The sequence below is a fragment of the Anguilla rostrata genome, chromosome 6 (assembly GCF_018555375.3).
Source record: "Anguilla rostrata isolate EN2019 chromosome 6, ASM1855537v3, whole genome shotgun sequence".
Taxonomy (NCBI): domain Eukaryota; kingdom Metazoa; phylum Chordata; class Actinopteri; order Anguilliformes; family Anguillidae; genus Anguilla; species Anguilla rostrata.
The window spans coordinates 39,078,987-39,105,964 of NC_057938.1; the positions used below are offsets into that span (position 1 = coordinate 39,078,987).

A 26,978-nucleotide genomic window follows, 5' to 3' on the forward strand; every position below is an offset into this window, starting at 1 on the left:
ACACTCCAGTACAAAGGGGCTGCCTTAAAATAATCTGCATTCTGCTTGTTATAAATGATTTAAAAATAAACAATAATAACAACAATGTGCTTATTAACACACAGCTCTACGTTTAACATATAATCAATTTCAGGTGGTTTTTAATGCACTTCAGTTTAAAGCACCTTACATCAGGCCTCAACAGCAGTGCTGCACACCTACATTAAATCCGGTAACTGGTGTGGCGGTAGGCTGGGGAGGAGGCAGTACTCACTGGCTGCGCTGGGGTATTTGGCACTGCTGGAGCGGGCTCGGATGATGGGCTGACGCCCCGCGGGCGCCGGCTTGGGCTCGGGCGCGGCGGGCTTCCGGGCGGAGACGGCGGCCCTCCCCGCGCCGGGCTCGGGTTCGCTGGGGGCGGTGAAGGAGCCGCTCCTCTTGCGCGGCATGGCCAGCAGGTCCAGCCGCGACAGCTTCCTCCCGTCGCCCGGCGGCTTCCCCGGCGCGCCCGCGTCCGACCCCTGGGAGGCGCGGTCCGCGTCGCCGCCCTCGTTGTCCGAGGTGTCGCCCAGTCGGGCGCGGCGCAGCAGGGAGGCCCGGGTGGGGCGCGGGGCCGAGAGGCTGTTGGAGCGGATCAGCGCCTGCTGGACGGCGTTCTTCGCCGCCTTCCCGCCGTCGTCCTTCTGCGGTGGCGCGGCGGGTTTCCGGCGGGCGCCGGGCCGGGAGCCCGACTCGTGGTCGGAGGAGGAGGAGGCGGCGGCGGCGGCGGCGGAGGACGACGCCCAGCTCTGCTGGTGGTCCGAAAGGTCCAGCGAGCCGCGGTTCCCGGCGCTGCGGCGCAGCTGGAAGCGCTTGCCCGGGTCGGCCTTGCCGGCGGCGGCGGCGTCGGCGGCGGCCTGGCTGCGCCGCTTCTCGGACAGCCGCTCGCGGGCCGTGGGCTGCCGGGCCTGCTCGCGGGCCGACGGGCCGGAGGTGGACTTGTCCTTCTGCGAGCCGGCGGCGGCCGGCGGCGTCCTCTTCCTGGGCGGGGCGGAGGCGGGCGCGGCGTTCTTGCTGCTGACCAGGCTGATGGTGCTCGCCGTGTCCACGTCCGAGTCGCCGGACAGGGAGTCGTCGTGGCCCTGCCTCGAACCCCGCCCGGGGACCCTCGGGAGGGGCGGTATGGTGTCCCCGTCCGGCCCCCAGGGGTCCAGGTCCATGAGGCCGGGGTGGCTGGAGATGTGGGGGAGGCGGTTGAGCTGCACGTCGTTGCTGGGCCGGTCTTTGGTGAAGCTCTCCTGCCTGATGATGAACGGCTCCTTGGCGGGCGCGGGGTCTCTGTCCCGGGACTGGAGATTGGGAGCGGAGACATTGGACTTGACTAGTTTTCGGGGGTCGTGGGCGACTGGGTGACTGCTTGGTACAGGGACAGGGGCGGGGGCTGGGGGTATTTTGTGTGGGACGTCCTGCTCTCTCTCCGGTGGGCATAGGACGGGGCTACGGGCCAACTCCCGTCTGGGGAAGCCCTGCTCGGACCCGATGTAGAAAGAGGTGGACCTCACCCCTGGCGCCGCCCCTTCCTCTGCCCCATCCTGGAGGCCCCTCCCCTCCAGCTCAGTTCGTCCTTCCGTCAGCAGCTCCCGGCTCCTCCCTCTCCTCCTCGCCCCTGGGACATCTTCTGACCTGCTGGTGTCGCTCAGGCTGTCCGGCTCCAGGTCTTCCTGAACGGGCAGGTTGTCCCCCGCCTCAAGCTGTCGGAGGGGGCCCGGCCCCCTCTCCGCGGCCTGGTGGCCCCTGTAGGGCTCAGGCTGGATCAGGATGTCGGGGACAGCGCCTTCAGCCCTCTCTGACGGGGGCACCTGTGGGAGCAGCCGCCTGGCTCTGGACAAACCCTGGGGTCCATCAAAACCAGGCTCCCCTGCATGTGAACCTGGCATGTCCTGATCCACAAATCTCCCATCTATGAAGCAAAATGTAAGTGCGCGTTTTTAAAACTTGTCAGCAATACATTTAAAAAAGCTTTTCCCCCTAGGCATCAATTTAGCATGTCAACAAATTCCTAGCCAATGATTGGAGTCAAATATCACAGACTTCACACCCAACCATCATGATTTTGTTTGACCATTACATAAAAAATGTTCTTCAGAAGCCGAATTATGTTTATCACTTAAATTAACTGATTTTACATTTACAAGCTTCAGTGTCTCACCTCCATCTGCAGACTCAACTTGAGGTGGGGTGTCTGATAGCCCTGTGGGGGGCCCCGAACCGCTGTAGCTGTCTGCTAGGCTGGCCCACTGAGACACCCACCTGGTGCCCCCAAGAGCAGCTGCGCAGGGGGGCTCCACCTGCAACAATGATGCAAACTGACTTCCTGTCCAAGGCTCACAAAATTCACTACTGACTGATTGGTTAAACCACAAAAAAAAAAAAAAAAAAACTGTTAAACCTTGTAAGATCAAGCATTACCTTGGTTTTTTTAAAGACATAAATTGCATTACACATTCCATGTTTAAATAAAGCCATGTCCATTTGAATAAGAGTGACAACATGCCAGTGCTATACCTGTAGTGGGCCAGTGGGGGCGCCACTGAGAACAGAGGCGTTGAAGCCCTGTGCTGCTGCTGCTGCCGCCTTCGGATCCAGCGGGCCGAGCTTGCCATGTCGTGGGCTTCCCCGGTTGTCCCTCTCTTTAATTACGGGCCGATAGGTTGCCGCGGAAACGCCGGTGTACTCGGGAGAGTCGAGAACCCCAAAAACCTGTCGTAAATGAAGATTGTGTCAGACAAGGCTGGGACAAGCACGCTTGATGACGGTCCCGACGAACAGCGAGATAAGCCAATCGGAGCAAAAGGTCAAGCTACATCGCCTGCATTGTCTACATTGTCAACCCAATAAAACATTGTCAACATTGTAAGCCCAATAAAAGTATTTTCAATTAATAGTGTTTTCTCAACACCATTAATGTGTTTGCAGGCAGATACAAGTAAAGTAAATACTCATCTGTAAATACTCATCTGAAATGCAGATCAGCAAATGACCTTTTTATTTGTTTAATATTTTTTCAAATGGTAGCCTACACATCCACCCATTGGTTGAACGATCTGGTATTTTGTGCAGAATATGAACTCAACTGAATATTCTGTAAGGAGTATGTGAATGCTAATGATACAAAGAAACTGACCTAATTTCTTCCAAGTTTACAGAGCTTGTGACATTTATGTACTTAGTTATGATCACAGCATCTAGAAATGCTGTGCTGTTCTTTGCTTTTAGCTCCACAGCATTTGGCTCATGCCAAACTTCTGTCAAAATGTATTACAAAAAGATCAATGCATTTTCTGTGAACACAGAGCAAAACAAGGGATACAATTACTAATAGTTATGCTGTTCTTTTCCAAACAGGAGCGAGTGTCCTCAAAATATTCATCTATAACCTGTGAAGGGTGGTCTCATATTCCCAAATTTATTAAACAAGAAAAAAAATAAAAAAGCAAAAAACTCACAAATGCATACCTTTTTACTAATAGAGGAACAAGACTTGTGATAACTTTTAATAATTTTATCATGTGATAGGATGACCCACAGCCAACGAATGTTCACACAAGAACGATGTGTAGACTGACAGAACTATTAAAACCAATTGCATGCATCCCCCAATTAAAGCATGCAGAAAAAATTATAAGCAGACATGACCATAGCCAAAGAGCAGCGATAGGACCGTTGCGATGCAAAGGGGCGGGGCTTGAGCTGACCTGGTCGATCATGTTCCTCGCCTCCTCCACCTCCTTGTCCTGGGACTCGGTCTCGATGGTGTAGGTCCCGGCGTCGCTCAGGCTGTCCTCCTCCTCGCCCCTCACCGCTTTCGAGGTCTTGGGGTCCACGCTGCGGGCCACGCCCAGGGGCGCGGGCTGCGGAAGGGGCGGGGCGGGAGCAGGGGCCGGGGCCGGGGCGGGGGCTTGGACGGGGGAGGCGGTCGGCGGGGGTGCGGGCGGCAGGGTGGGGGTGGACCGGGGGCTGGGACGGGGAGCGGGAGGGGGACGGGGACGGGGAGGGGGCCCGAGGCGGGGAGGGGATGGCGGGAGCGTACGTCACCGTGGGGGGGGCGGACGCGGGGGGCGAGGGGAAGGAGGGGGAGGGGGTCTTGTCTCGCGCCGGGTCGACGGCGAGGCTCGTCTCCTTGAGGAACTCGGCGGCGAACTCCCGGGACAGCTTGGAGTTCTTGCCCAGGCTGCCGAACGGCTTCACGGTGACGCCGGAGGACTCCGCCCGCTCGTCCGCCTTCTCGCGGTGCAGGGAGCTGGCCCTCTGGGGCCCCCCGTGGCCCTGGCCCTTCAGCGGGACGGTGACCTGCTGGGTGGGCGGGATCTGCCCGGGTGCGGTGGGCGCGGCCCCCTTCCTCCTCTCCAGCTTGGCCTTGAGGGCGGAGTACGTGACGGCGTGGGCGTGGGCGGAGGTGTGGGTGAAGGACTGCGAGCGCTTCTTGCGCGGGTTGTCGTCGAAAAACTCGATGACGAAGGCCTGCTGGGTGTGGGGCTCGGGCGCGGGGGGCTTGCCCAGGCTCTGGGGGGGCGAGGCGGACCCGGGCGGCGAGCGGCAGGGGGCCTCCTCCAGGGCAGGGGGAGTGGGCGGAGTCAGTTGCCGCGGCGACAGCGCCCGGGCCAGGGCCAGGGCCGGTTTGTGGGGAGGGGCGGGCTGAGGCGGCACTTCTGGCTGCTGTGATTTGCTCCGCTTCCCCTTCAGGACAGGGTCCTCGGAATCACTCTGGGTTCCATCGTCATGGTGATGACCTGTACAGCCAGATGAAAAAAAAAAAGATTTCCGTTTCAGATTCGGCAGTTTCCACTCCTCTCATGCACTCACCTGCCAGACAGATGACCAGATAACCAGAGTATTTTATACAGTATATTCCACACAGCACTACCAGAGAGAGCTACCACCATATTGGAGGAGAGGCCCATCCCTCTTTGACAACAACTGATAGCCTATGGGCACCTGGCTTATTATTACAATATATTTAAACGATAAATAACATATCGTACACATAGTGAAAACCCTGTGAGCCCTAGCAGACTTGAAGCAACCCAAGGAAAATTGTATCGCACCACTACAGACTCCCAGTGATTGTCAGCTGATGACAAAAGCAAGGCTTAAACTTTCAGGCCCAGCCTGTACCGATGATGAATGCGTCTTACAAACTGAACCAACTGGAAGCAAACAAATCAATTAAAGGTTTAGGAAACTGAATCCGTGAATTCTTTGCTGAAGTGCTGTTTCAATGTGTTGTTTTTTGCATTCACAAATGACCCAGAAATATTTTTAACTGACTCGAGGAAAAAAAAAAAAAAAAAACCCCTAGAAAAGCCAGTGCCGAGATTGCTTTCTAACTCGGCTGAATGCCAGGTTTTCAGTGGGTGGGGTTAACTGGGTGCAATGTACGTCACTAAAACTATGACTGGGGAAATCCTTTCTACTTGTAATATGGACATGATGCTCTTGTCACTTTTTTGCAGGTAAGCATAGTTGGAAATTCCTAAAAATGAAGAGACCGACAAGAAATTAATTTCAGGAGGCCAACAGGCAGTGCAATATTGCATTAACATCTGTAGTGCCCAAGAAGGACACCTACAAAACTGCGAGAAAGCTAGAACTGGTGTATGGTGCATTGCCTTCCCTCCCTTGAGCTCCCTCCCAGCTGTTGCTGATATGGACACTCCCGATGGATGCAGAACAGACATGTGATGGATTGGTAAGAAGGCCTACCATTAGCTAGCAATAATTAAACAGCTTTTAAGCTTAAATATGTGGAATTAATGGCTTTCCTTATTCGGGAATAATGTCTGAAGTTTGAGACTGCTGTCAAGTGTAATGTTAGTGCACAGCTCAGTGTTACAATGCTATTAAACATGCAGATCAATCATTGTGCAACTACACTATGGTAACACCTAGCTTATGTTGCTTTCTTTTGTGTTGTGTTGGAATGTTACTGCACTGGACAACCTGCTCTAACCTAGCTATGAGGAATGGTCTACATAAGAGGTGTCTCAGATATGAATATTAATGAGTGAAGGACATTCTGTCCTTAACTGCCAAACAGGTCACGATAATCTAATAGTGCTTATTACAATTTAATGGTAATAACAGGGTTAAAAACGTGAAAGAAATATTAAGACAACAATCAATTGTCACTTCTGGGAGATATAACCACAGTTTGAATCCAGTTTTCTGGACCATTAAAAAAAGAAAACAAAGATCTAAGATCTGTTCTCCAGCCTGACCTTTGAGAGTCTTGATGTTCATGGCCAGGTCACTCTTGGTGCTACACACATCCTCGCACGGCACTCTCTTCCTCATCATGCTCATGTCGCTGTGCACCAGCCAATCTGCCACCTTGCTCTCCGCTGACATCACCTCGGTGGGCGTGGTGGCCTGCAGCCGGCCGGGAGGCTTGTGCTGTCGCGAGGAGAACTTGGTCACGTGATCCTTGATCTTGATCCTGCCCGGCCTGCAGTCGTCGAACTCGATGGTGAAGGAGGCGTGGCTCTGCATGACGGGGGGAGTGGGCGTGGTCAGGGCGGGCGTAGGCGAGGGGAGGACGGGGGGCGGGGCGTCAGTGTCCTTGGTGGGGATCTCCTGGACCTCGGTGTCAGGGGACGCGGGGCGTGCTTGGACCTCCTTGGTGGGGATCTCGAAATAGCTGGGCTCCCGACCATAAGAGTAGATGGACTTCCCCTGGGAGGCCCTGTAGTCAGACAGGGGGCCGCCCATCTCCGAATCGAGTGCGGAACCCTCCTTCGGGCTTTCTGTGGACAGAGGATCATGGCATGTCATTGGATGTGACCATGGCTCCTCCTCCAAGGAGGAGCAAAGAGACAACAGCCACCAAATCACCTATTGGGCATGAGATTGTCAAATGCGTTAGAAATGACCAAAGCCTTTATTATTTATATTCAATTCAAGCGGTTATTTAATTGGAAAGTGATTCATAGATATGCATTGTGTTATGCTTGGTTGGAAATTTCATTAAGTATAAATGTATAATTATTTATATATATTATTAAGCTGTAATGAAACACCAAATTTAAAACAGCTTCTTAAAATTGCATTTTGAAAAGAAAAATTCATCAAGCAGGCCAGGGCATATACTTAGGACATTTTTTGAAAGCGTAATATAACTTAAGTTCTCTCATTAAATCCCCTCATTAAAATGCTTATTTGTCCTCGAAATTATAAAGATAATGAAGGAAGCACAAGTGCAGAGAGAACATTTGAAGAATTCTTCACAGAAAATTGGGTTGTCTTTTCCTCTTTGCAGAGGAAAATGAATTTAATCATTATAATGGAAGCATTTTAATGAGAACTGAATGTCAGTCCTGTTCTGAGAACTGTTTTTTTTTTAAAAATACTGAACTAGAAAATTAGGTGATTAGTTTTATTTGGTCATCTAGTTTAATTTTTTACATTACATGCTGAAAAGCACCTCACTGCAAAGCATGATAATTGATCATAAAAAAACATATACCATGAAATTAAAGCGGGTTGTCTGTACTTTTGTCTCATTCATCTTTGAAACTCACATGCAAATGTTTTAAGCATATAGCAAAAATAACAAATTTCACTCTACTGTTACCATACGTTTACAGGGCACTGTATATACGTACGCATACATATGTACACACACAGACACACACACACACACACTACATATAATGCCTCCTCTGGTGACAGGGCCATCTCTAGAGCATGCCCAAAAATACATTTATGCCACTTAAAGGCCCATCTGTTCAGTGTCATGTAATGATGTTGGCTGACTGGACTGAATCTCCACAGTGTGGAGCATGTATCTGTGTACATCTGGCTTCACTGTAACAGTGTCTCAGAATAGCAATAAATAAGAAATGCATTATGATAAGTTTTAGAAGTTACCTGATTTCATAAATCTGTAACTTGTATACACGTTTAAATATAAATCAGTGTTCATAGAACTAATATTGTAACAGGTAAGGATATATTGAATGACTCATGCTGTTCCAATGGTGCTGATGGCTTGATGTAATCTGAATGACACTCAGCGGCTGAGTTAACTCATATATACAGGGATTTAGCAAACACAACTTGGTTGTTATGGGCACATGACAGTGACCGTGGACAAACTGTTCTGTTTTTTTCTTGCTTCAGGTATCTTCCCTTGTCAGGAGTCTGTTTGGGTACACTCTATTCCCAATAATCTGTCGGAACTCATACGCCAGCAGCTGCCGTTGACGCACTCAGCCCATATGGCAAATAATGATTAAAGAGGACGCGCCAGCAATTAAACGAAGGCCGTTCTCCAGCAGCGGTGTAGCCAATCCTCGGAGAGTGCAGGTTTGTTTCGGGCTAATGAGCGCACGTGCCGAGAGGCCAGGATGCTGAAGGCCCCTACCGAACCGTGACCGTGTTTAGGGGGGCCGCCCGGTGACAGGGACTGACCTGGGTGACCCTCGTCCGGCCTGCGTCCCTCGCCGTGCCGGCTCTTGTTCCCGGCGTCGTCCTCCCCCCACCACGAGGGCTGGCCGTACAGAGGAGTGGGCCTGGAGACGGAGGTCTCTGCGCACGCACAAGCACACGAGCAACACGAAAACATAAGGATGCATGATAACGAAACTGGCTTTTGGCTTGTCATTTATATGCATGTACAAGCATGCTTGTATACGCAAGCATGCACATAATCAATACAGGACAGAATACGCACCATGCCGCAGATATTTCCCAAACACCAGTCTTTTAACTGTGTCCTTGCCCTTTATCATTACAAACACACAGCTGAGCTTCCAAAGCCAGAGGGACCAGGGGTGCCACAAAGGGGATTTATCTCATAGTAATTAACCCAAAGCAGAAATAATGTCCCTTAGGTCTAAAATGGGCTAAGGTAAGGAGGCATGTGGCTCATATGGTCGGAGCTTCTCTCAATGTCTTTGGCGTGAAGCAGTCAAGGTACAATACACCCTCTAGAAAAGAGGGTGCCACAGGGCCATTACCCACAATGCATCTCTTGAATGCCAACTGATGCTGGGAAGCAATCAGTAGCTTTTCGAACATTTAGTATAACTCTGAACCTACAAACTTCTGGGTTCAGGGTAGACACTTCCAAACACGGGTCAGTTGGAGGCATACTGTTTAAACACCAACACATACAAAGTTTAAAATGGAGCACCGATAATGTGAGTTACTTCTCAGATGCCAAAAGGTGAAGGAATTACAACAGATATATCAGTAAGAGGGCCAAATCTATTCACGATCAGAAGAGGCATTTCCAGAATAAGTCCAGTTACATTTATCTTCATCACAGCGCATGCCATGCCAAGTGCACTTAGAGAGCCATTGGTTATGCTACAGAACAGCAACATGTTACACCCCAAGGTCAGGAGTACGTGTTCTTCAGAGTTCAGACCCATGCAACTCAAATGGGGAAAAAGCCTCAGCAAAAGTCAATGTTAATAGGATCCAAGATCCAGCGCACATCGAACAGTCCACGCGAGACTGGGATGCTACCGGCTCAATGGATCAATCAGTAAGTTTTCTGCAAACGCTGCATCAGCAATTTTACTTTTACAAGTTTGTGATGGGAGCTGACGCTGAATAATGTATATGTGCACCAGAGAGGCAGGACATGTTCAAAAGAAGGATTCTCCAGCTCACAGATTTCACATTTTGTGCTGCTTTTGAAAGGTCTGAATGAATGCGATCTCTGCACATAAAATACATATGCCATGGCCTTCTCAATCACCAGATCTGAACCAAGTTGGGCATTCATGGAACATTCTGGAACAACATAAGGGATTTTCCACCTGGTACAACATCCTGACTGCAGATTCACAGATGGCAGTAGATCCTATGCCAAGGGGGACACAAGCTGTTCTGATGCCCCAACATCCTATTAAATTACTACATATTGGTGTTTGCACTTTTTCGTCCGCTAACTGCATGTACTAAAAAGTTCAACATGACTGATTATGATTGCTCTTTTGTCATTTATTCTGATCACTCAGATGTTCAGATAGTGACAATACATACACATCGCAATATATTCTAAATTCTTGGACATAATATTATGATATATTTGCAAATAATGGACATTCCTATTATGACACCACTGACGAATGTCAGTTTAAAAATAAATGTTTATGACCGAAACCCAGCTAAACGGCCATCTCTGGGGCAGGATGCTGGTTGGATAGTCATTGCCCCATAAAGGCTCAACAGGAACATCCCAGACCACATAGGGTGAAAGCAAGCAGATCACCATAACCCAGGCTGAAGCCAAGGCAGCTGTTGCCATGGAGACAAAACCTGCAGTAACATCCAAGGACAGAGAGATGGAGGAGAGGCAGACAGAAGAAAAGGCTAGCAGTCCAATAACCTTTTACAGTGACAAGTGAAAGAGATGATTTCAAAACTAATGACGAGGAGGAAAGTTTAAAAAATAAAAGCACAACGGGACAATATGACAGTTATGGCCATAAAAAATACAACATCATATAAGAAGGGGAAAAAATAATCATCCTCCATACCAGACAAATGAAACTGCCTCAGTTGTTTGAAGAGAAGCACAAATCTGAACACGGTCAGTCACCTGTACGCTGCTCTTAAATGTCACTGATGAGGGAATGAATCACTTCTGATGAGACTCAGGGACAAATGAACACTGACCCAATTGAAATCCTTCGTTTAAACTGACAAATCAGTCCAAAAGAGTGTGACTTGGGTAAGCATGCAACTTCATAAAAAATCATACTCTGATTTTTGAGTGACAGACAATAGAATTTGATCTGGAAAACACACTAATAGTTGATTGAGCAGCCTGCTCTGTTTGACCATAGGATTGCTCTCTCACTCTCTATCCCTGTTCTCCCCTCCGCAGACATCAAAGAAAACACCCTTGGAGCAAGTAGAAGTCACACTGCAGGTCTTATCTCTACATACAGTCCAAGTGTCTTGGAGTTCTGTCCTTTGAAAGCTTAATATCTTTACAGATAATGGTTGTTGAGGCCTGCCAGTTGGAATTTAAATTCTTAGAAGCACTTCCAGTTTTAAATGGGCACCAAAGTGGGGCAATTTGGTTTTGTTAAATTGAAAATATTTTGCCTGAAGGTAGAGATTACTACTGACTGCATTTAACAATTGTTTGCCCACAACTATCACCTCTGTTGTTAGAAGCAAAAGTAAAGTTGTTAGAAGCTGAAGTGAAAACCGCCACCCTTCCACACCTCATCCAAATCAGCACATCCATCCTCTCGTGATTATTCATTAAGTATGCATGAATGCATGTACATGTATGCATGCACTTGCAACTACATTAAAATGTGGGTCTCTCTATTTTAGGGTCATCTGTGAGTGGACATTGGGGGTTGAATTCTGCTGTTGGTATCTGGAGAGTCTGAATATTGCATCTGGTCCTGGTGTTTCCTGATGTTTGGTGTGCACAGGGTCAGACATTCTTGGTCTTACAGCCCATCTGATATTTTCACATTTTTATCCTGGGCTTTCTGGAACATTCTGCTGTCTTATGGTTTTTGGACTGGGTTTAGTATCCCTAGGACTACTAGGGACAAACAAGCTGTGGTTTGGTATTTTCTTTCATTCATGTCTTTTGTGACTGTAACCATGACCGTAACATTTGTTGTTAATATTCATTTGAACCTTATAACCTTTTATATTATATTCAACATAGAATATTAGTAATTAAATTAATTTATTAATTTTAATCTGCTCTAAGTTTCACATTTTGATAAGGGTTGATCCAACAGAGGTTGCTCTGCCTATCAACCAAATTGGAAATTTAATTCATATTTTCGATAATAATTACCAAATTAGATCAAATAAATATATTTTATACGTTGGACAAGTGAGACGCTTTAACTGTTGATGCACTTGTGTTCGGTATTCAGAGTATCAAACAATAAATGAGGGTTTTAGCAGTTAAAACTGCGGGATTCAGAACATAAACATTACTCAATCCCCACTTCCCCGACAGTTACGATGACAAGCAGGAGAAATTGCACGTGATATTCACTTGTACAAGATAAGATAATATGTGCACATGCATGCAAATATTTTTTTAATACATGCATATTGTATAGGGCGTAATCTTGGCATGTTAATGCACAGAAGGTAAATCAAAGGGCTAACATTATTCATAATCTGAAGGGTGTTTTGAGGTCATTTGTCTTGTGTGATTTTCAGGGTGGGTTGTGGGGGAGGGAAGGAGGGAGGGGCCAGACAGTGCAACAGCAGGACGAGGCAGATGCTTCATCAGTCCAACTGTGCAGGCAGCCTGGCCCAGCACACTCACTGTATTAATGCATCTCGGAATATTTGCCGACGTGGATGTATGACACAGACAAATCCAGCTACAATATGGGAAAAAAAGTGTCTCTCAATGCACAAAAAGAAGAGTAGAGATGCAGGTTCTTTGAGGATATGAAGTATAGCATTCATACTCCGGTTCTCATGTGCTTGCCATTTTACATTTCATTATAAGAAACACTAAAATGACTGACAACATCAAAGGTGGATACTGCCCCAAGGGTTGATTTGCACAAACAATGCTTCTGTGAACACTTCTTGTATAAATCTTTTAAAAATAAAAACAGAATTCACAATTGCTTGGGTGGGTAAAACACACCAAAACTTGAAACTGAAAATAGAACACGGCACAAAAGGATGAAATTTTAATCATTCTTTTAACAAAGCCCTGCTTTCGTTCCAAGAGTATGCACAAATTTAAAAGTGCACATGCTGATGTCGCAAAATTAAAGTTCAGAATCTGCTGTTAAATGGATCGTTAAAGTGGAATTTTGGAGTTGTGCCCCATTGTTTTTGAACGTCCCCTGAGAGGTACTCCCTTTCTGCACAGGCAGCTAATGGAGCCTGTGTGCAGATTAGACATCGAATCACGGCAATAGAGCAGACGGCTGTGTAAACTGTAAATTAAGACAGCCTCAAGACTGCTCATTTGCACAGCTGGGTACTCTGCGGAAACAATTCGGTTGCAATTACGGTATACAGAATCAACTTATGTAGCCCACCGTCAATCTGTCTATTCTCTTAAATATGGCTTCTTTCAGAACTGGCTTGGGAAAAAAAAATACAAAACTAGTAAGAAACTAAACACACTCGATGACCCTTGAGTTGCAGTTTATTCCCAGGGTAATCAGTCTGGGCATCTTGCTGTTGTGCAGGAGGTCGCCACAGTACATGCTCAGACAGCAAGCAGAGACGGTGTCATATGATGCCAAACCTGCCAGCGTTCCTCATTGGCAGGAGAGACTGAACCGCTGCCAGCCTAGCACGCAGCACCAGTCATGTGGCACCAGCCTTCCCACAGAACCCAATTCAAGACACAAGAGGACCCCCCAAATAACTCAAAGGTACTTCAAAACTCAGCACTGACAATCTGGACTCCGGTGACCAGTCGGTCTGGGTATACTTCTGGCACAACATGAGACATTTCGAGTTTAGCTTGACAAGTTTTGTCATGCGCCAAGTCCACACCCAAAAAACCTGGATCTGGCATTCAACGTAACGGTCGGAGTCGCAAATTGCGGTCGCCGGGGGCTTACCGGTCGCAGCCCTGCGGTCAGACTTCTCCTGTCGGGAGCGGGAGGAGTCCGAGGCCCCGTCTGGAGGGTCCGGCCTCTTCCCCTCCGGCGGCTTCAGACCCATGTGCAGGTGGCTGGTGTACTTCTCATGCTGAAACGGAAGGAAGCCGTCAACCAAGGGCGCCGAGCGAGCTCCATCAAAGTTCCCCTTCGGTTCCTGCTAGCCAGACCACCAGGACCCATCATTTACTTCCGCTACTACTTCCAAGAAATGCCAACCCAAATGTACAGCGGTCTGAGCCACTGCAGGTCCCTCCTGAAAGCAGGCATCTGTACTAAGCTTAGCAGTGGTTTCAAAGCCCTGTCTCTTAGCAGTGTCTCTTACTCAGATTAGGGCACTGAGTAAGTGAAACCTGGAATGCCTGAACCCGCTAGGTGTTATTCCCATCCCTGAAAAGCAATCTGCACCTGACAACATGCAAAAATGAAAAAAGGCAAAAATAAAGGTCTATAGTATAACACGGTATAAATTCATAAACAGAATGAAAAACAAAGATGGATGTACAGAAAAACCAAACAACAAATCAGAATTATAAATACCACTCTACTGATTTAAAATTTCATTTGAAACAATTACAGATATGGAAAGCCCTGCAGATGCTATAATTTCAGTAGGCTACTGTCAAAATGCCTTGGTCCTGATAATATCAGGTGTAGACCACCACACAGAAGTCTCCAAAAAGCATTTAGGTTTATTCACCTCAGACAAAAAGTCAAATAAGTAACAGGGTTAACATGTAGCCTAATGGCAGAGAAAACAATTGCTAAATATAAGCAAGAGATGAATGATAACCCTGAAAAAAAATAGCATTCTACGTTGATTAAAAAAAAAAAAAAACAGGAAGCAGCAATGAGCATGCTTGCATGCACGCACGCAGACATGCACATACATGCACCCGCACCTTGAGAGCCTCCTCCGGCACGTGATGTTGACTCCTCTCCAACGTGTACACATGGGAATGTGCATGCTCAGTTAAGGCTGAACAGACGATCACAGTCCAATCACAAGCAAATACACAAGTCGATATTCTCCACTATTCTGTACTTTCTGTGAAAGGCTGTGCACAAGAGTAATACAGAACCTTCATGCAAACAGCACAACTTCCAGAATGACGTTACCGCTTAAGGAAACCTATGCCAACCAATATTTTCACAGGGTGTGCCATGTCACCATCTCCTGGCATTAATGAGACATTTCATATGTAAACACAATACAGTTTGCATATGTTTATTCAGCGATCACAAAGGCTTGATGAAGCACCCATCCAGGACTCTTCATGGAAAGTGTTAGTTTGCAAGTGTTTAGTCAGTGTAACACAGGTACAGAATTTCTCTTTGACAACCTTGCCTTCAACAAAATCCGCCATCTCTCCGCAAACCTGCATTGTGGGCCAGCGCAACTGTACTGTACATAATTTACTGACCGTGATTAGAACAGGACAGGCTCATTAGCCCACTAACAGTCTCAGGCTGACATTCTCTGGATGCTTCACTTTTCTCTCCCTTAAGAATCCATATAGCGGAACAAAACCCAATCCTATCCCTCAAACGATCGCCACGTTCCAAGTTAGTGACAGTTCCAACTTCCCCTAAAGCTGATCGAGAGTGTAAAATGTGACTAAGAGGGCTTAAGCCAGTCATTTGTCTACCCGGAACAAACCTAAAGTAATTAGCTTGCTCACATAAACACAAGGAAACAAAAGAGACTAAACGCTCCCACGCTTTTGAAGAAGTATTTTTGTTGTGGATGATCTTTAGCTGTCAAGAGCACTCAGAGGCAAAACAAGCTCATCACCAGCACCTCATTATGCAGTTGCAATAGGACAAAAGTGGGTAACTGGTCCTCTGGACCAAAAGGACAGGAAAATCCACAAAAATCACACACATGCTTATTCGCATGCGAGTCTGGATTTCTAACCCCATAGAACACCTGGATTAGGTCCTAAACTGGAAGGCATAAAAACTGAACCCATATCCACGCGTGTGAAAGATAAGGATATCGTATCCAAAGCGGATGACGTCCGAGAGCTTGAGGGTGACATAGGTCTGATCCGGGATCCTCAGATCATTCACAAACGTCTGTTGGAACAAAGAAGGAAACAAACAGGTATGTTACGAAGCCCATTAAAAGGGCCATAAGAGCCACGCATTGACAATGCTTAGAAGATACGTTTTAATGTTATACTATTTTTTTCCTGAACATTTTATCTAAACATGAAAATTGCATTACAATTACTTATAATGAAATGTTGATGTGAACCACGTAACCATACTATGCTATTTTGCATCTGAGCCTTTGTATCCCGATATAATGTGCAGCTTATACGTCTGACATCACCATAAGTCTTAAATCGGGGGGAGAAAAAAAAAATTAAAAGAGCTTGTGGAGCACCACAGTGTTTTTACTGTGAATACTTTGTTTACTTTGTCATGGGTTCTACAGAGCTTAAGTGGTTTAAACCATGAAGGGCCACGACAAGGGCAAAGGAAACCGCCACGTGATAACGGAAAGTGTGCCTTCTCTCCCTTTTCAAGGCGCAACAGCAACTCACCCTTCGGCCTGTATTCACCTCAGGGATTAATGGAGTAATGGAACGCACTTATACTCCTTTTTATGTTGTATTTATTTATAATTATTTTTTTAACATGGCATTTTAGTAAGATTTTCTTTAGTGCTATATTGTACAGCACTTTGAGCTGATTTTTCATGTATGAAAGGTGTTTCATAAATAAAGTTGATTATAATTTATTATTACATCATTACTGGGTTATTAAATTATGTTACGTGAAAACACAAACTGCATTACAAAACAAGGTCGGCCCAGAGGATCATGGTAGGGTTTAATATCTACCAGGTGGGCGGGACTCGCACCCTATAGAAATTAATTAGTCATATTAATTCATTAACTTATTAATCAGGGAAGTGGGGCCAGTGCAGAACAGAGATATGCACCACAGGATTCCCTTCCCCACAGGATCCCCTTCCCGTCGTATTATTTTACTGTGCCTCATCAATAGTCCCTCAGGCTTTGAACACACAGCTCTGCACCCCCAGGTCACTGGGCACCCACCACTTCTGAGCACCCTCAGCTGATGCTGATGCAAAATGACCCACTGCAGGAAAAGCCACTTCCACATAATCAATCTCAGATAGAGCAAGGACTGTGTCAGCACTTTGCAAGAGAACATGCTTACACACTCAGCAGCCGCAAGCGTCAGGCTCAACATTTAACAATATAACCTGGGGGGAGAAGCCTGATGAAAAATGTAATCTGGATGAAAAAAAAGCCTTATTAAAAAAAGATACCACAGCACACTTTTTGCTTAGTTTCACAATATTTTTTGAAGTTCTTTTTCATTCTTTAATTAAGCTTAAAGTTAAGTTTAGTTCTAGCAAAATTGGATCAAGTCCAATAAATGTAATGAATTCCTTGCTGGAGTTAATTTAAACAGGACTGCAAAGCTTTCAGGGGGACAGACTGAACAGTACTGAGCCTTGAATACACGTGAGCCAATGTGCACCAGTCTAATATGCAGGGATATACAAGGTATTGTAAAAAGCCAGCCTCAACATTAAGGTGATAGGGTGGTGGTGAAACTGGGGGGCACAATTTCTCTCTTTCCATGCCCTCCAGGTGGAGAAATTCCTGAGTGTGTTGGGATTTGGGGGGGGGGGGGGGTGGTCTTTGAGGGTAGGGGGCCAATGTGGTCACTCACCCCGTTCAGGCTGCCCAGGTCCTTGACCAGGTGTTCGTCGGTGGCCGGGTCATAGTTGATGACGGCGTGTTGCTTGTCCACACTGCGGGACTGCAAGACAAATGAGAACATTCTTTAGCTTAAATTTTAACACGCCAGCAATGGGCTCTGGTAGCGCTGCATTGGTACAGAACACACCTCTTAATGACTGCGCTAGCTGGTGGGAGCCTCATGCGGCAAATAACATACCACATGACAAGTGAAGCTCCTTCGCAACTGCCTGTCATTGATTTAAATTATATGACAATGTTGAGGCACTGGGTAACTTCCCTCTGTCACGGTTTTAAACATGGAAGCCAAACTCAAACAGGAAAAAGCAAACAAAACCAGTGGCGCAAATAAAATTTCAAACAAACGCCGGTTCTTTCCCCTTGATCGTCGTTTGTGCTGTTACGTCCTTGTAGGTCACAGCATATTTGCGCAAGGATTTCGTGTTTCCCATGGCGTTAAGTAAAGAGCTGATTCACTGCCTTCACAAATGAGTCGATACCTCATCTCTGCCGGGTGATGCTTTCATAGGCAGCTTTCAACATTCCAAGAATTCCTTTCCACCCAATTCCTAACCACCTGATCATCCGGTATGCTCAAAAGCAGTCACATGTCCTACTCCAAAGATAAAGTAGCTTTGAAACAACTTATTGCTATAATCATCCTTATTTCTAAGCACATACATGGCCGCCATACCACCCTGTAGTATATTGCCTTGGTGGAAGGTACTGTAACATGGTCCTTATTTTTCTATTTCTCCCCTTTCTTTTGTCCTCCAGTTGGAATAGCCAATTGAGTCGCTGCTGTGTCAAGACTACCGCAGCCGAAGAACGCAGAATCATGCAAGCCAGGGAAGTTTTTACACCCTCCAGCCCAAACAAAACTACAGTAGAGAACTAGCGCTGGCTGAAGGAGAGAGATGCATCTTGCTGATGGGAAATTGTAGGCGGTGGGTGCTTGGTGCATTGATGGAAGGACCTAATGCAGCTGTAACCCGAGAAGTGCCGGTCAGCCTAAACCAGCCCTAATCCACTACTGGCAGGATGGGGGCAGTTGTGTTATACCACTGCAGACTTCCGGTTATCAGAACCACAGCTTCTGTGAAGCCCCTGGAGATGATGCAATGAAAAGCGCTGCATAAAATCAATCCCTTATCCATTATTATAACGGGACCAAGCCTATCCTCAGAATGGCACCTGGAATAAGCTATTTGGAAGCCTGGCAAGCCACATTTTAATAATGAATACGGAGAGGTACTGAAAATCAGTAAAGAGCAAAGGCATTAAGAAAATTCCATATCCATATCGAAAACCCTTTACATTTGAATGAGTCGAGTCCTGGTCTTCCCCCTTACCTAATGCAATAAAGACAAGTGATTGGACTGCGGCTGCTACAGTGAGATGGGAGGACCCAGTCTGAGAATTTGAATTCCTTTCAAGTGCACAGCGAATTAATTTTGCAGACCAAACGGGCCATCACCACAGGCTGAGCGAGCCCATCTTCCACTTGTGGCCCTCTTCAGTCCACTCTTTAAAGAGAGGAGGCAACAGGCCAAATTACTGATACGCATTCATCAAATTACTTATTCATTCATCTGATGCTTTCCCCACAAGGGATTGCTTAAATATAGAATCGGTTACCCTCAGATTTTTAACCTAAAACCTATCCAGCATTCAGACTCTGCCACTAACTACCCAGCTAGCACAAAAGAGCATTGCAACTTGTAACAGCGATTAATTTAGTGACACTGTATTTACATCCCTCGAACCACAGCTTCAAAGCTACACTGTAAATAGGTTCAGTCGCATATAAGTTTTATGTTCTGCAGGAAAACACATTGAGTACATGTTTGTAAATGTTAATCGGCTTCCTGGATGTGTGTCACACTGACCAATTAAAGTCAATTCTCCACGTTAAATGTAATTAGACCAAGACATGTGGGGAAAAAAACGAAAGAACAGTCCTTCATTTGGATTCAGAATGTCCAGGTCTTAGGATGTGGGAAATACAGGAGAGGTGTCAACTTCTCCAGTCCACTATTAATCCATTGCCATAAAATGTTCTTCCACTTGTGCATTCATTTTGGCTTAGTTCCACTGTTCAAAGTATTAGTAGATGCAGCAATGCTACACATTGGCACTGCAGGGTCCAGTAAGAGACATTTCTTTCTTTAGAAACCAGTGAGTCTGTCATCGAAACCCCAAAGTCTGTTTCCATATGAATTTCTCATCTTCTTGAACCTAGGGGATGTGTACATGTATTTATTTGTGAGTGTGTTGGTTCAACTCCGAAATTCATACAGATAAATTCACCCTCCTTTGACAAGAAACATTCCACTTTACAGGGCAGCTAGGCAGCTCAGCAGACAGTAATTTACTGTACACGTATTTAACTTGTGCACTGAATTGCTGCTTGTAATGCATTTGAACCTCACTGGAAAAAGGCAATGAGAATTTGCACAGTTGACCATACCCAGAACAAATCAAGCAAACGGCTGTCTCAAGGCTGTTCCACAAACATCCAGCACATACATGAAAATGTTTTCCATGGGTCTTATAATATAACAGTAAAACCTTGAAAAGGTTCCTTTCAAACCCCTTTCCCCACCCCTTGAAGAAAACGTGCTTCTGTCGTGTTGCCATTGACAACGGCTTCCCAGGATACCTTGGGCATCAGCAGCTCTGCATCAGGAGAGATTTCTCCGGAGTGTGTGTTTAACTACTGTAACGGACAGGAGCACTGTCAGAAAATGCTCGAGATCCAAACGCTTGCCCGTTTTGGGGGAAAACCTTGCAGCACCAGGAACGCAGCCGATCCAACGCTGCTGTGAAACCATGTTCTCAAAGCCCCGAACAAACGGTCTACATCACCTTAAAGACACAAGCTGGACTTCAGCCCCGCTGAAGTTTGTTAATGACAAAAGCAGATTCACAAGGGCATTCAAACTACTCCCACAGACATGGTTTAGGCTGCTTCTCTCGTGTTGCCGAAGCGTTCCTAAATGACAAAGCGCTCCTCCCAAAGCATCCTCGGGCCGTGGCCTACAAGTCAGTCGGTCGAGCAGCGGGACCGATCGCATTGCCACGGCAACTTGTCAGACTTGAAAAAGACTTTCCTCAGGCATCGCTTCCCATTTCTTCTCCACGCTGACCCAGATCGTCAGGGTTTGCCTTTCTGATTCTTTGACATGAGTTTGTAGCTGCAACACTGATGCATCATACTGCATAGTCGTGCAATGGCTACCACTCTGAGGCAGTAGGATGCCATCTACCACTCTGCCCACAGATTTATAACAGGTGACAGTTACAGAACCCATCACTGTATCCTGTGTAATAAGTCTGGCTGGTCCTCGCTGTAAAAAAGACATGACCTTCACTGGTATGTTTTTATATGTAAAGCCCTGCTCAGACTTCTACCTTCTTATTTATCCTCATTTCTGGTCTGGGATACCACCACATATCACACACATTCCCAGGACTGGCTGGTTCTCAGAGTTCCCACGGTTACCTCTAATCTAGTTCGAACTGCATTCTACTTCAGTGCCCCATACACATGGAATGTCATACAAAATACACTGAAGATGGACTCATTGCGGTCATTAAAATAAAAACTTGATTTTACATTTAAATGCATCCGTTTGTACTCGTTTTGTTGTTCTGTTGTGACTCAGCACCATGGTAAATGAGGGCCTCATCCCTCAATGCATCTCTGAGATTTAAATAAAGGTTGAATCAGTGCTGGGGGGTTTTGTACACTGCGACCTTGTAGCTTAGCAAATACAGAGAGAGTGAGAGAAAGAGAGACATTTTGGGCTGGATGAACATGGCTCCAGAGGCACAATATAATAATGTCGCTCTCTTTCCCTCTGGTGAAATATCTAAGCACTCCAAGTTCCAAAAGTACTCCCCCCCCCCCCCCCCCCACCACCCCAACCCCAAACCAGCTCACCACACAACTGCGACAACACGGTCTCGCTCAATTTCAATAAACGTGTGACTGACAGGCTCCTGCATGTACGCCGTCATGAAGGACTGACCTTGCATTCTGCTCGCTCAGTCAGCCCCCCCGCACACGAGAGGCACAGAGCAATGGCGACCATGTTCAAGTCCCGACACTGATCGTCACAGAGCCTCTGAGACCACAGGCAGAAAACCCTAACCTGTTTTTCACGATCAACAAGCCCGACTATTTGACTGAAGACAGCCTGAAAGCAGTCATTTCCCATCTTGCCTAACCGCGTCTGGCGAGATACCTTTGTGCACCTGCCATTCAAGACATTTTATTGTGTCAAACAGACTTGGAATGTCTTTTTTACCCGGAAGCCTGTTGTTTCTTTGGTTGCACCTTTTTTCCACGTGGTGAACAAAGAAATGAGCTCCCACATTCAGCACAGTCAAGGAAAAATGAATTAGCCGCTAATGGGCAAACCTTATTTAACCGCTTGGCGCACATGCCAAAATCTGGCCAATCCTTGCCCATTTAGGGGGTGTTCTATTTAAAGCTTTATAACTCCAGATGTGAGCATCACAAAGACTTGAAAAATGGCTTAAATGAAGCAAGACATTTGTACCATTTACAATATTAACTTTGATTATTTATTCCTAAATTATTAATATAAACTAAAGTGCCACAAATGCTAGGCAGAAAAATCTAAAATGAGTTTTTAGTTTGTAATGAAATACTGAGAAGATTGCAAATATACAGCAGGTTAAAGTCACGTGGCTTGTTAGCCCTGCAAAACAATATAATAGTGTTCCTTTGTATGACTGCCATATAAAGCCAAGTTTTTTCTGCTCTCCCCGGTCCATAGCAAACTGCCCACAGGTCAGGCCTACCCAGTTTTTGGGGGTCAGTGCAGGGCCAGGGGGTCACTCACCTGCAGCATGAGCTCGCAGTCCTCCCGGCCCACGAAGATCATTTCCCGAGGGAGCCGGTGGCGGGTGGCCGAGCTGCTGACCAGAAACCATGACGTCACGCTCATCTTCAGAGGCCTGCGGAGAAGCCGCTTCGCATCCTGGGAAAATGTGACACGTGGGAAACGGGTTCAGGGTAAGAACAAAAAACGGCACACAGATTTCATGAAATTCTCTCTCAGATACGATGTGCTTAGAACCATTAATGGCTTCCTCATCGCTTGCTAAACAAAGAAGATGGCGAGTAAAGAAATGTTTTGCAATTGTAACAATTACGTCAATGTCCCAACAAACCGTTCCTGCAGTGCATGGCAACCAAAGACACAGGTGCATTAAAATGCGACATATTGCAGTGTGTGAAAATGATTACTGAACTTGCACTTTTAAAATTAAGCCTAATTTTTCTTTTAAGTGAAAAAATAAAACCCACTAGAAATGGTTAATATCTGTATCAGTTGCAGATGCATGCAGTAGTCACTTGGAACGAAGGACTCTCGCTCCAAGATACCACAACATTTTCCTCATAAGCAGTCTTACTTTGAAAGAAAACTGATGAAACCAACTGAAACATCATATATCAAATGACAATACCAAAAAAAGAATACCATGACTACCCAGAAGAACATGTGGTAAAAGGAGATATAATGCAATTGGCCAAACGACAGCAGACAAGCCTGGATGGCAGCAATAGATCATAAACAGAACATAGATCATTGGCAGAAATGCATTAAGCATGTGGTTGTGGGTAATGTAACCACTGAACACGTGAATTTCCGCTATTCTTGTTTCTATTTTAGCCACAATCGACTCAGGTTTCCAAATAACATTTGTGATATAGCCCAACACCCAAAAACAGACCTGGGTCTTAGAACCTGTAGTATTTCCTGCTGGGAATCAGTTCCTGTTGTATTTCTAACAATGACCAATCTCCATTTACATGGCACGCAGCTTCTGAAATCCCCTGTAGTCAAACAGACTTGTTTTATCAAAAGAAGTGACCATCTTCATGACCATCCATTGACCATACTCCCAGAATGGTAACTGGAAAGGGCTAAGTTTCTAAATAAATCATGATGTAGGCTACCACTCGCAGTGTGAATAATTTTGCCTACATATTAGCCTACATGCTAATGTCCACAGGCCTATTCACTGCAGGTTAAAATTTACTGGTGGGGTTCTAAAGATTATAAGCAAAAGCAATGTTTTTAACATTAATTTATTTTGGTAAATATCAGACTGGATAGCCTCTTCTATCTGTAACAGTCTTGTCTGGTTTCTCTTGTAGCCTAAGAAGTCTTGGCCTGCTTTCGATATCACACATCAGGGCTTCCAAAACTCTCAGGGTCCTTATGTATTCTGGAATTTGAATATGAAACGGCTGTGTCCACCATCTAATGAACTGTTACTTGGGCTATAGCAGATATTAGGGCACAATATTATGTTCACCTGATTGACTGACAGATCAATTGATTCAAATCCCCATCCAATCAGCGGCCCCATTTAAGCAATGCATGAAATGGAATGAGCAACAGAGTAGCCAAAAGGATCTCCTAAGGACATTGTAGGACTGAAATAGGGATAATAAATTAATTTTTGTGTAAGATTTCCTCACAATGTAGCTTGTTGTCATTATATTTTTGGTGGATATGTTACCCACAGGCAGGTCTTAGGTTTCAGTAACTTGGTTTCCACACACTCAGCATTTAAGACATCACAGTTCTTGCAGGTCAATCAATCAATAAACCAATGAATCAGTCAATCAATCAGGTGAAGATAATATTGTCCCCTAATTCATATTAAAGCTCAACTAACTGATCATTAGATGTGGGACAAAGCAATTTCATATTTAAATTCCAGGATGCACAGGGTCCCCTAGAGTTTGGGGAGCCCTGCTGTGTGGTTTCAAAAATAGGTACAGCATAAGACTTAAGCTACAAGAGAAACCAGAGGAGGCTGTTACAAAAAGAAGAATAAAGTCCACATATGAGAAGTCATGGGCAAAGCATTCAAAATTAAACTGTCACTTTCCCATGAATGTTCCCTTTGCTGTGACATACACAGAAAGTTAAAAGGAAACCAAAACCAGACACCCAAAACATCATGCTCAGCTCTGCAACTCTTAATTCAGTTCTAGATTATGAAATAACTAATATTCTAAATTAATAACACACATTATCTATGTTATTCAGTACCTTCTGTTGACAGAAGAATGAAAACATTGGAGCCAAATGCATAAACTGCTCCACTGTGGACACACACACAAGCTACTGCAGGTTTGCTGTTCTCACAAATTTGGAAATTAATATGTTCATCGGTCATCCAAAGGCAGGCTGCAAAGATTCCAAATTTCAAATGAGAAAATCAATATTAGACACCCCTTTTCTGTAAGGAAAACAATTTAATGGCTTCTTAAATGTGATTCTCAAAGTTTAAATATATTGCTGAGATTTAATCTATCCCAGAGTGTCTACGATGTTTCCCCAGTATTTGTCTCTTTATCCAAGACAAATGGCACCCTCTAAACAAGATTCTTAATCACAGTACCTCAGTATTCACGCGTACGCGGGAGCTCCTCATCTTTTCGCAAAACGGGTCCAGAGAAAAAGGAACTATCCTTATTATATTTCCATGAAGGGATACAATCAATTGTTTAACTACAAAAGAATAAAATATCTGTAAATGCCAGACGACTGGGCCAGTCAACAGTGAGCAGCCCAAACCACAATCGTCATACCATACTACCAATCCCCGCTGAACAACAGTCGACGAGTCTTGATTACACTGAATTCAATTGCTCAGTCATTAGATAGCGTTTGCCTTTCATTAAAAAAATGGAATCCCAATGAAGCAGTGACTATGCGCAGCCTAATAAAAGCACAACAGCTTCGAAACCTTTCGCGAGCAGAGACTGGCCAGCTCCGGAAGGACACACACAACCTACACGTAAACCCTGACCATATGGGAATCTTACATGCATCCCCACCCAATTAGCGACGGATAGTTCAGTCATTGGATGCACGCGACGCATACTCCAAACATCAGCTATCACTTGCCTCTCGCTATAAAACAGTCAGTATGCAAATGGAAAATTTAAATCGCAGTCAAGCCTCAACGTGTGGGCCGATAAATGTTTGTTTATACCAAATGAAAAAAAACAGCTCATTTAGAAAATGATGTGAAGAATAAGGTACCCAAGGACACAGCTAGTACAGATATTCCCAGATAGTTGCATCATGGCTATCAAAGAAAAAGCACTGGTACAGGCTTCTGGATATACCCAACCCTGCCCGAAAAACCAAACACGAGTCTCGTTTTTACTACACAACACAATAAACCTTGGCATAAGTGTATTGTTTTTGACACTCATTTCAATGAACATTACGTTGTTTAGTCAGCTATGGTTGGGTGAGAACACACTGCATAGTTTCAGTTACATTATTTTATCTTAAGCTATTCAGTCCCAAGCCCCCATTCCGGTAGCTGTAATTCATCACAAATAAGCGGTATGCAGGCAAATATTTCCAGTCATACATCTGGTTTCGACACGGCCACAGCGTAGACTAGGCTGTTTGCTTCATAAGGCCAAACACCGTTCAGGAAATGAGCTTGTATGAATTTTGCTACCCTTTGCAACCAGCGTCTTATTCCCATTCTCGCGACATACCTATAAATTCCAGATCCCGCTTCCCCTGAAAAAGCACCCGTGGATATCACCATTAAAACGCTGGCAAAGCGCTGCCTTCCGTCCGAGGTGAATGTTAGAAAAAGCAATATGGACCGCTTTTCCAATACACAACACGAATGCCGCCGTTGACAGCTAGTCCAGGTGAAAGGCACAAGCAACACACCCTTCGCTCGGCAACGAGACCATGCATTTTCTGACTGTAAGTGACACCGCGAGCAGCTCAACACCGCCTCCCGGTTAGCAGGTTATTGACGCAACCCCAAACCCAAACGCCCAGGCGTGATGCTTTCGGCACCTGTCAAGAACTTAATCAGGCAAAACAGGTCTGCGAGTTTCACGATTTCGCAATCGCAAGCTGCCCAACATGTTTTCACTTATCTCAGGATATTTTTTCCCCATTATTACAGAACTATAGGCTATTTCACGTGGGTAACTAGAGACATAGTCGTCGTCGGTGACGTCATCTGTCTTTGTTTTCAATAAGAATATCTTACATTGTCTTCGACCATTATGATTGTTTTCGAGAGAGTAATTTCGTTGAACCATTATTCTAACGATGAATTAGGTCTAGATAATACTCACAACCTGGTCCTCTCACTGTGTATTTGCCTAAGCCCACCCATTTAATAGCATTACATTAGCTTATTAACTGTATCACCTGATGTGTGTTTTCATCCCGCCAATAGGGTTTGGGACATATATACTCTGCTTCTGTTTTATAGACTACAACCCATTATTTACTTAATTATTGGCTTGTGTAGTTCACATTGCCAATAGTAATCAAACAGTTGTTAAGTAATTGAGGACAATTACCCGTAATTACGCATTCTAAAGAACAATAATGCGTAGGCAATAGTCAACAATGCTTCCTCCTCTTCTTCTTCGATCATTTTATTTTCATTATTTGACAGGCACTGAATTTTATTATTCCACATAGCCATCACTGTCATTTATATCATGCTCTAGCCTATATTATAGCCTAATCGTTATTTTTATTTTTGATAGGCACTGAATTTTATTTCACACAGCTCATCACTG

The 26,978-nt window shown here is 45.4% G+C and overlaps 1 protein-coding gene across 1 annotated transcript in view; it reads right to left on the reverse strand.

The window, feature by feature from the left end:
- LOC135257108 (centrosomal protein of 170 kDa protein B-like) overlaps positions 1 to 25,872 on the reverse strand; it is a 37,675-nt gene extending 11,803 nt beyond the window's left edge. The window contains 13 exon segments of the mRNA XM_064339542.1: positions 254 to 1,918; positions 2,168 to 2,306; positions 2,524 to 2,718; positions 3,714 to 4,022; positions 4,024 to 4,748; positions 6,237 to 6,761; positions 8,428 to 8,544; positions 13,560 to 13,689; positions 14,501 to 14,557; positions 15,597 to 15,677; positions 17,316 to 17,405; positions 22,219 to 22,356; positions 24,800 to 25,872. Of these exon segments, the coding sequence (XP_064195612.1) occupies positions 254 to 1,918; positions 2,168 to 2,306; positions 2,524 to 2,718; positions 3,714 to 4,022; positions 4,024 to 4,748; positions 6,237 to 6,761; positions 8,428 to 8,544; positions 13,560 to 13,689; positions 14,501 to 14,557; positions 15,597 to 15,677; positions 17,316 to 17,405; positions 22,219 to 22,356; positions 24,800 to 24,832 (4,204 nt within the window). The 5' untranslated portion in view covers positions 24,833 to 25,872.
- Positions 25,873 to 26,978: the final 1,106 nt, after the last annotated feature.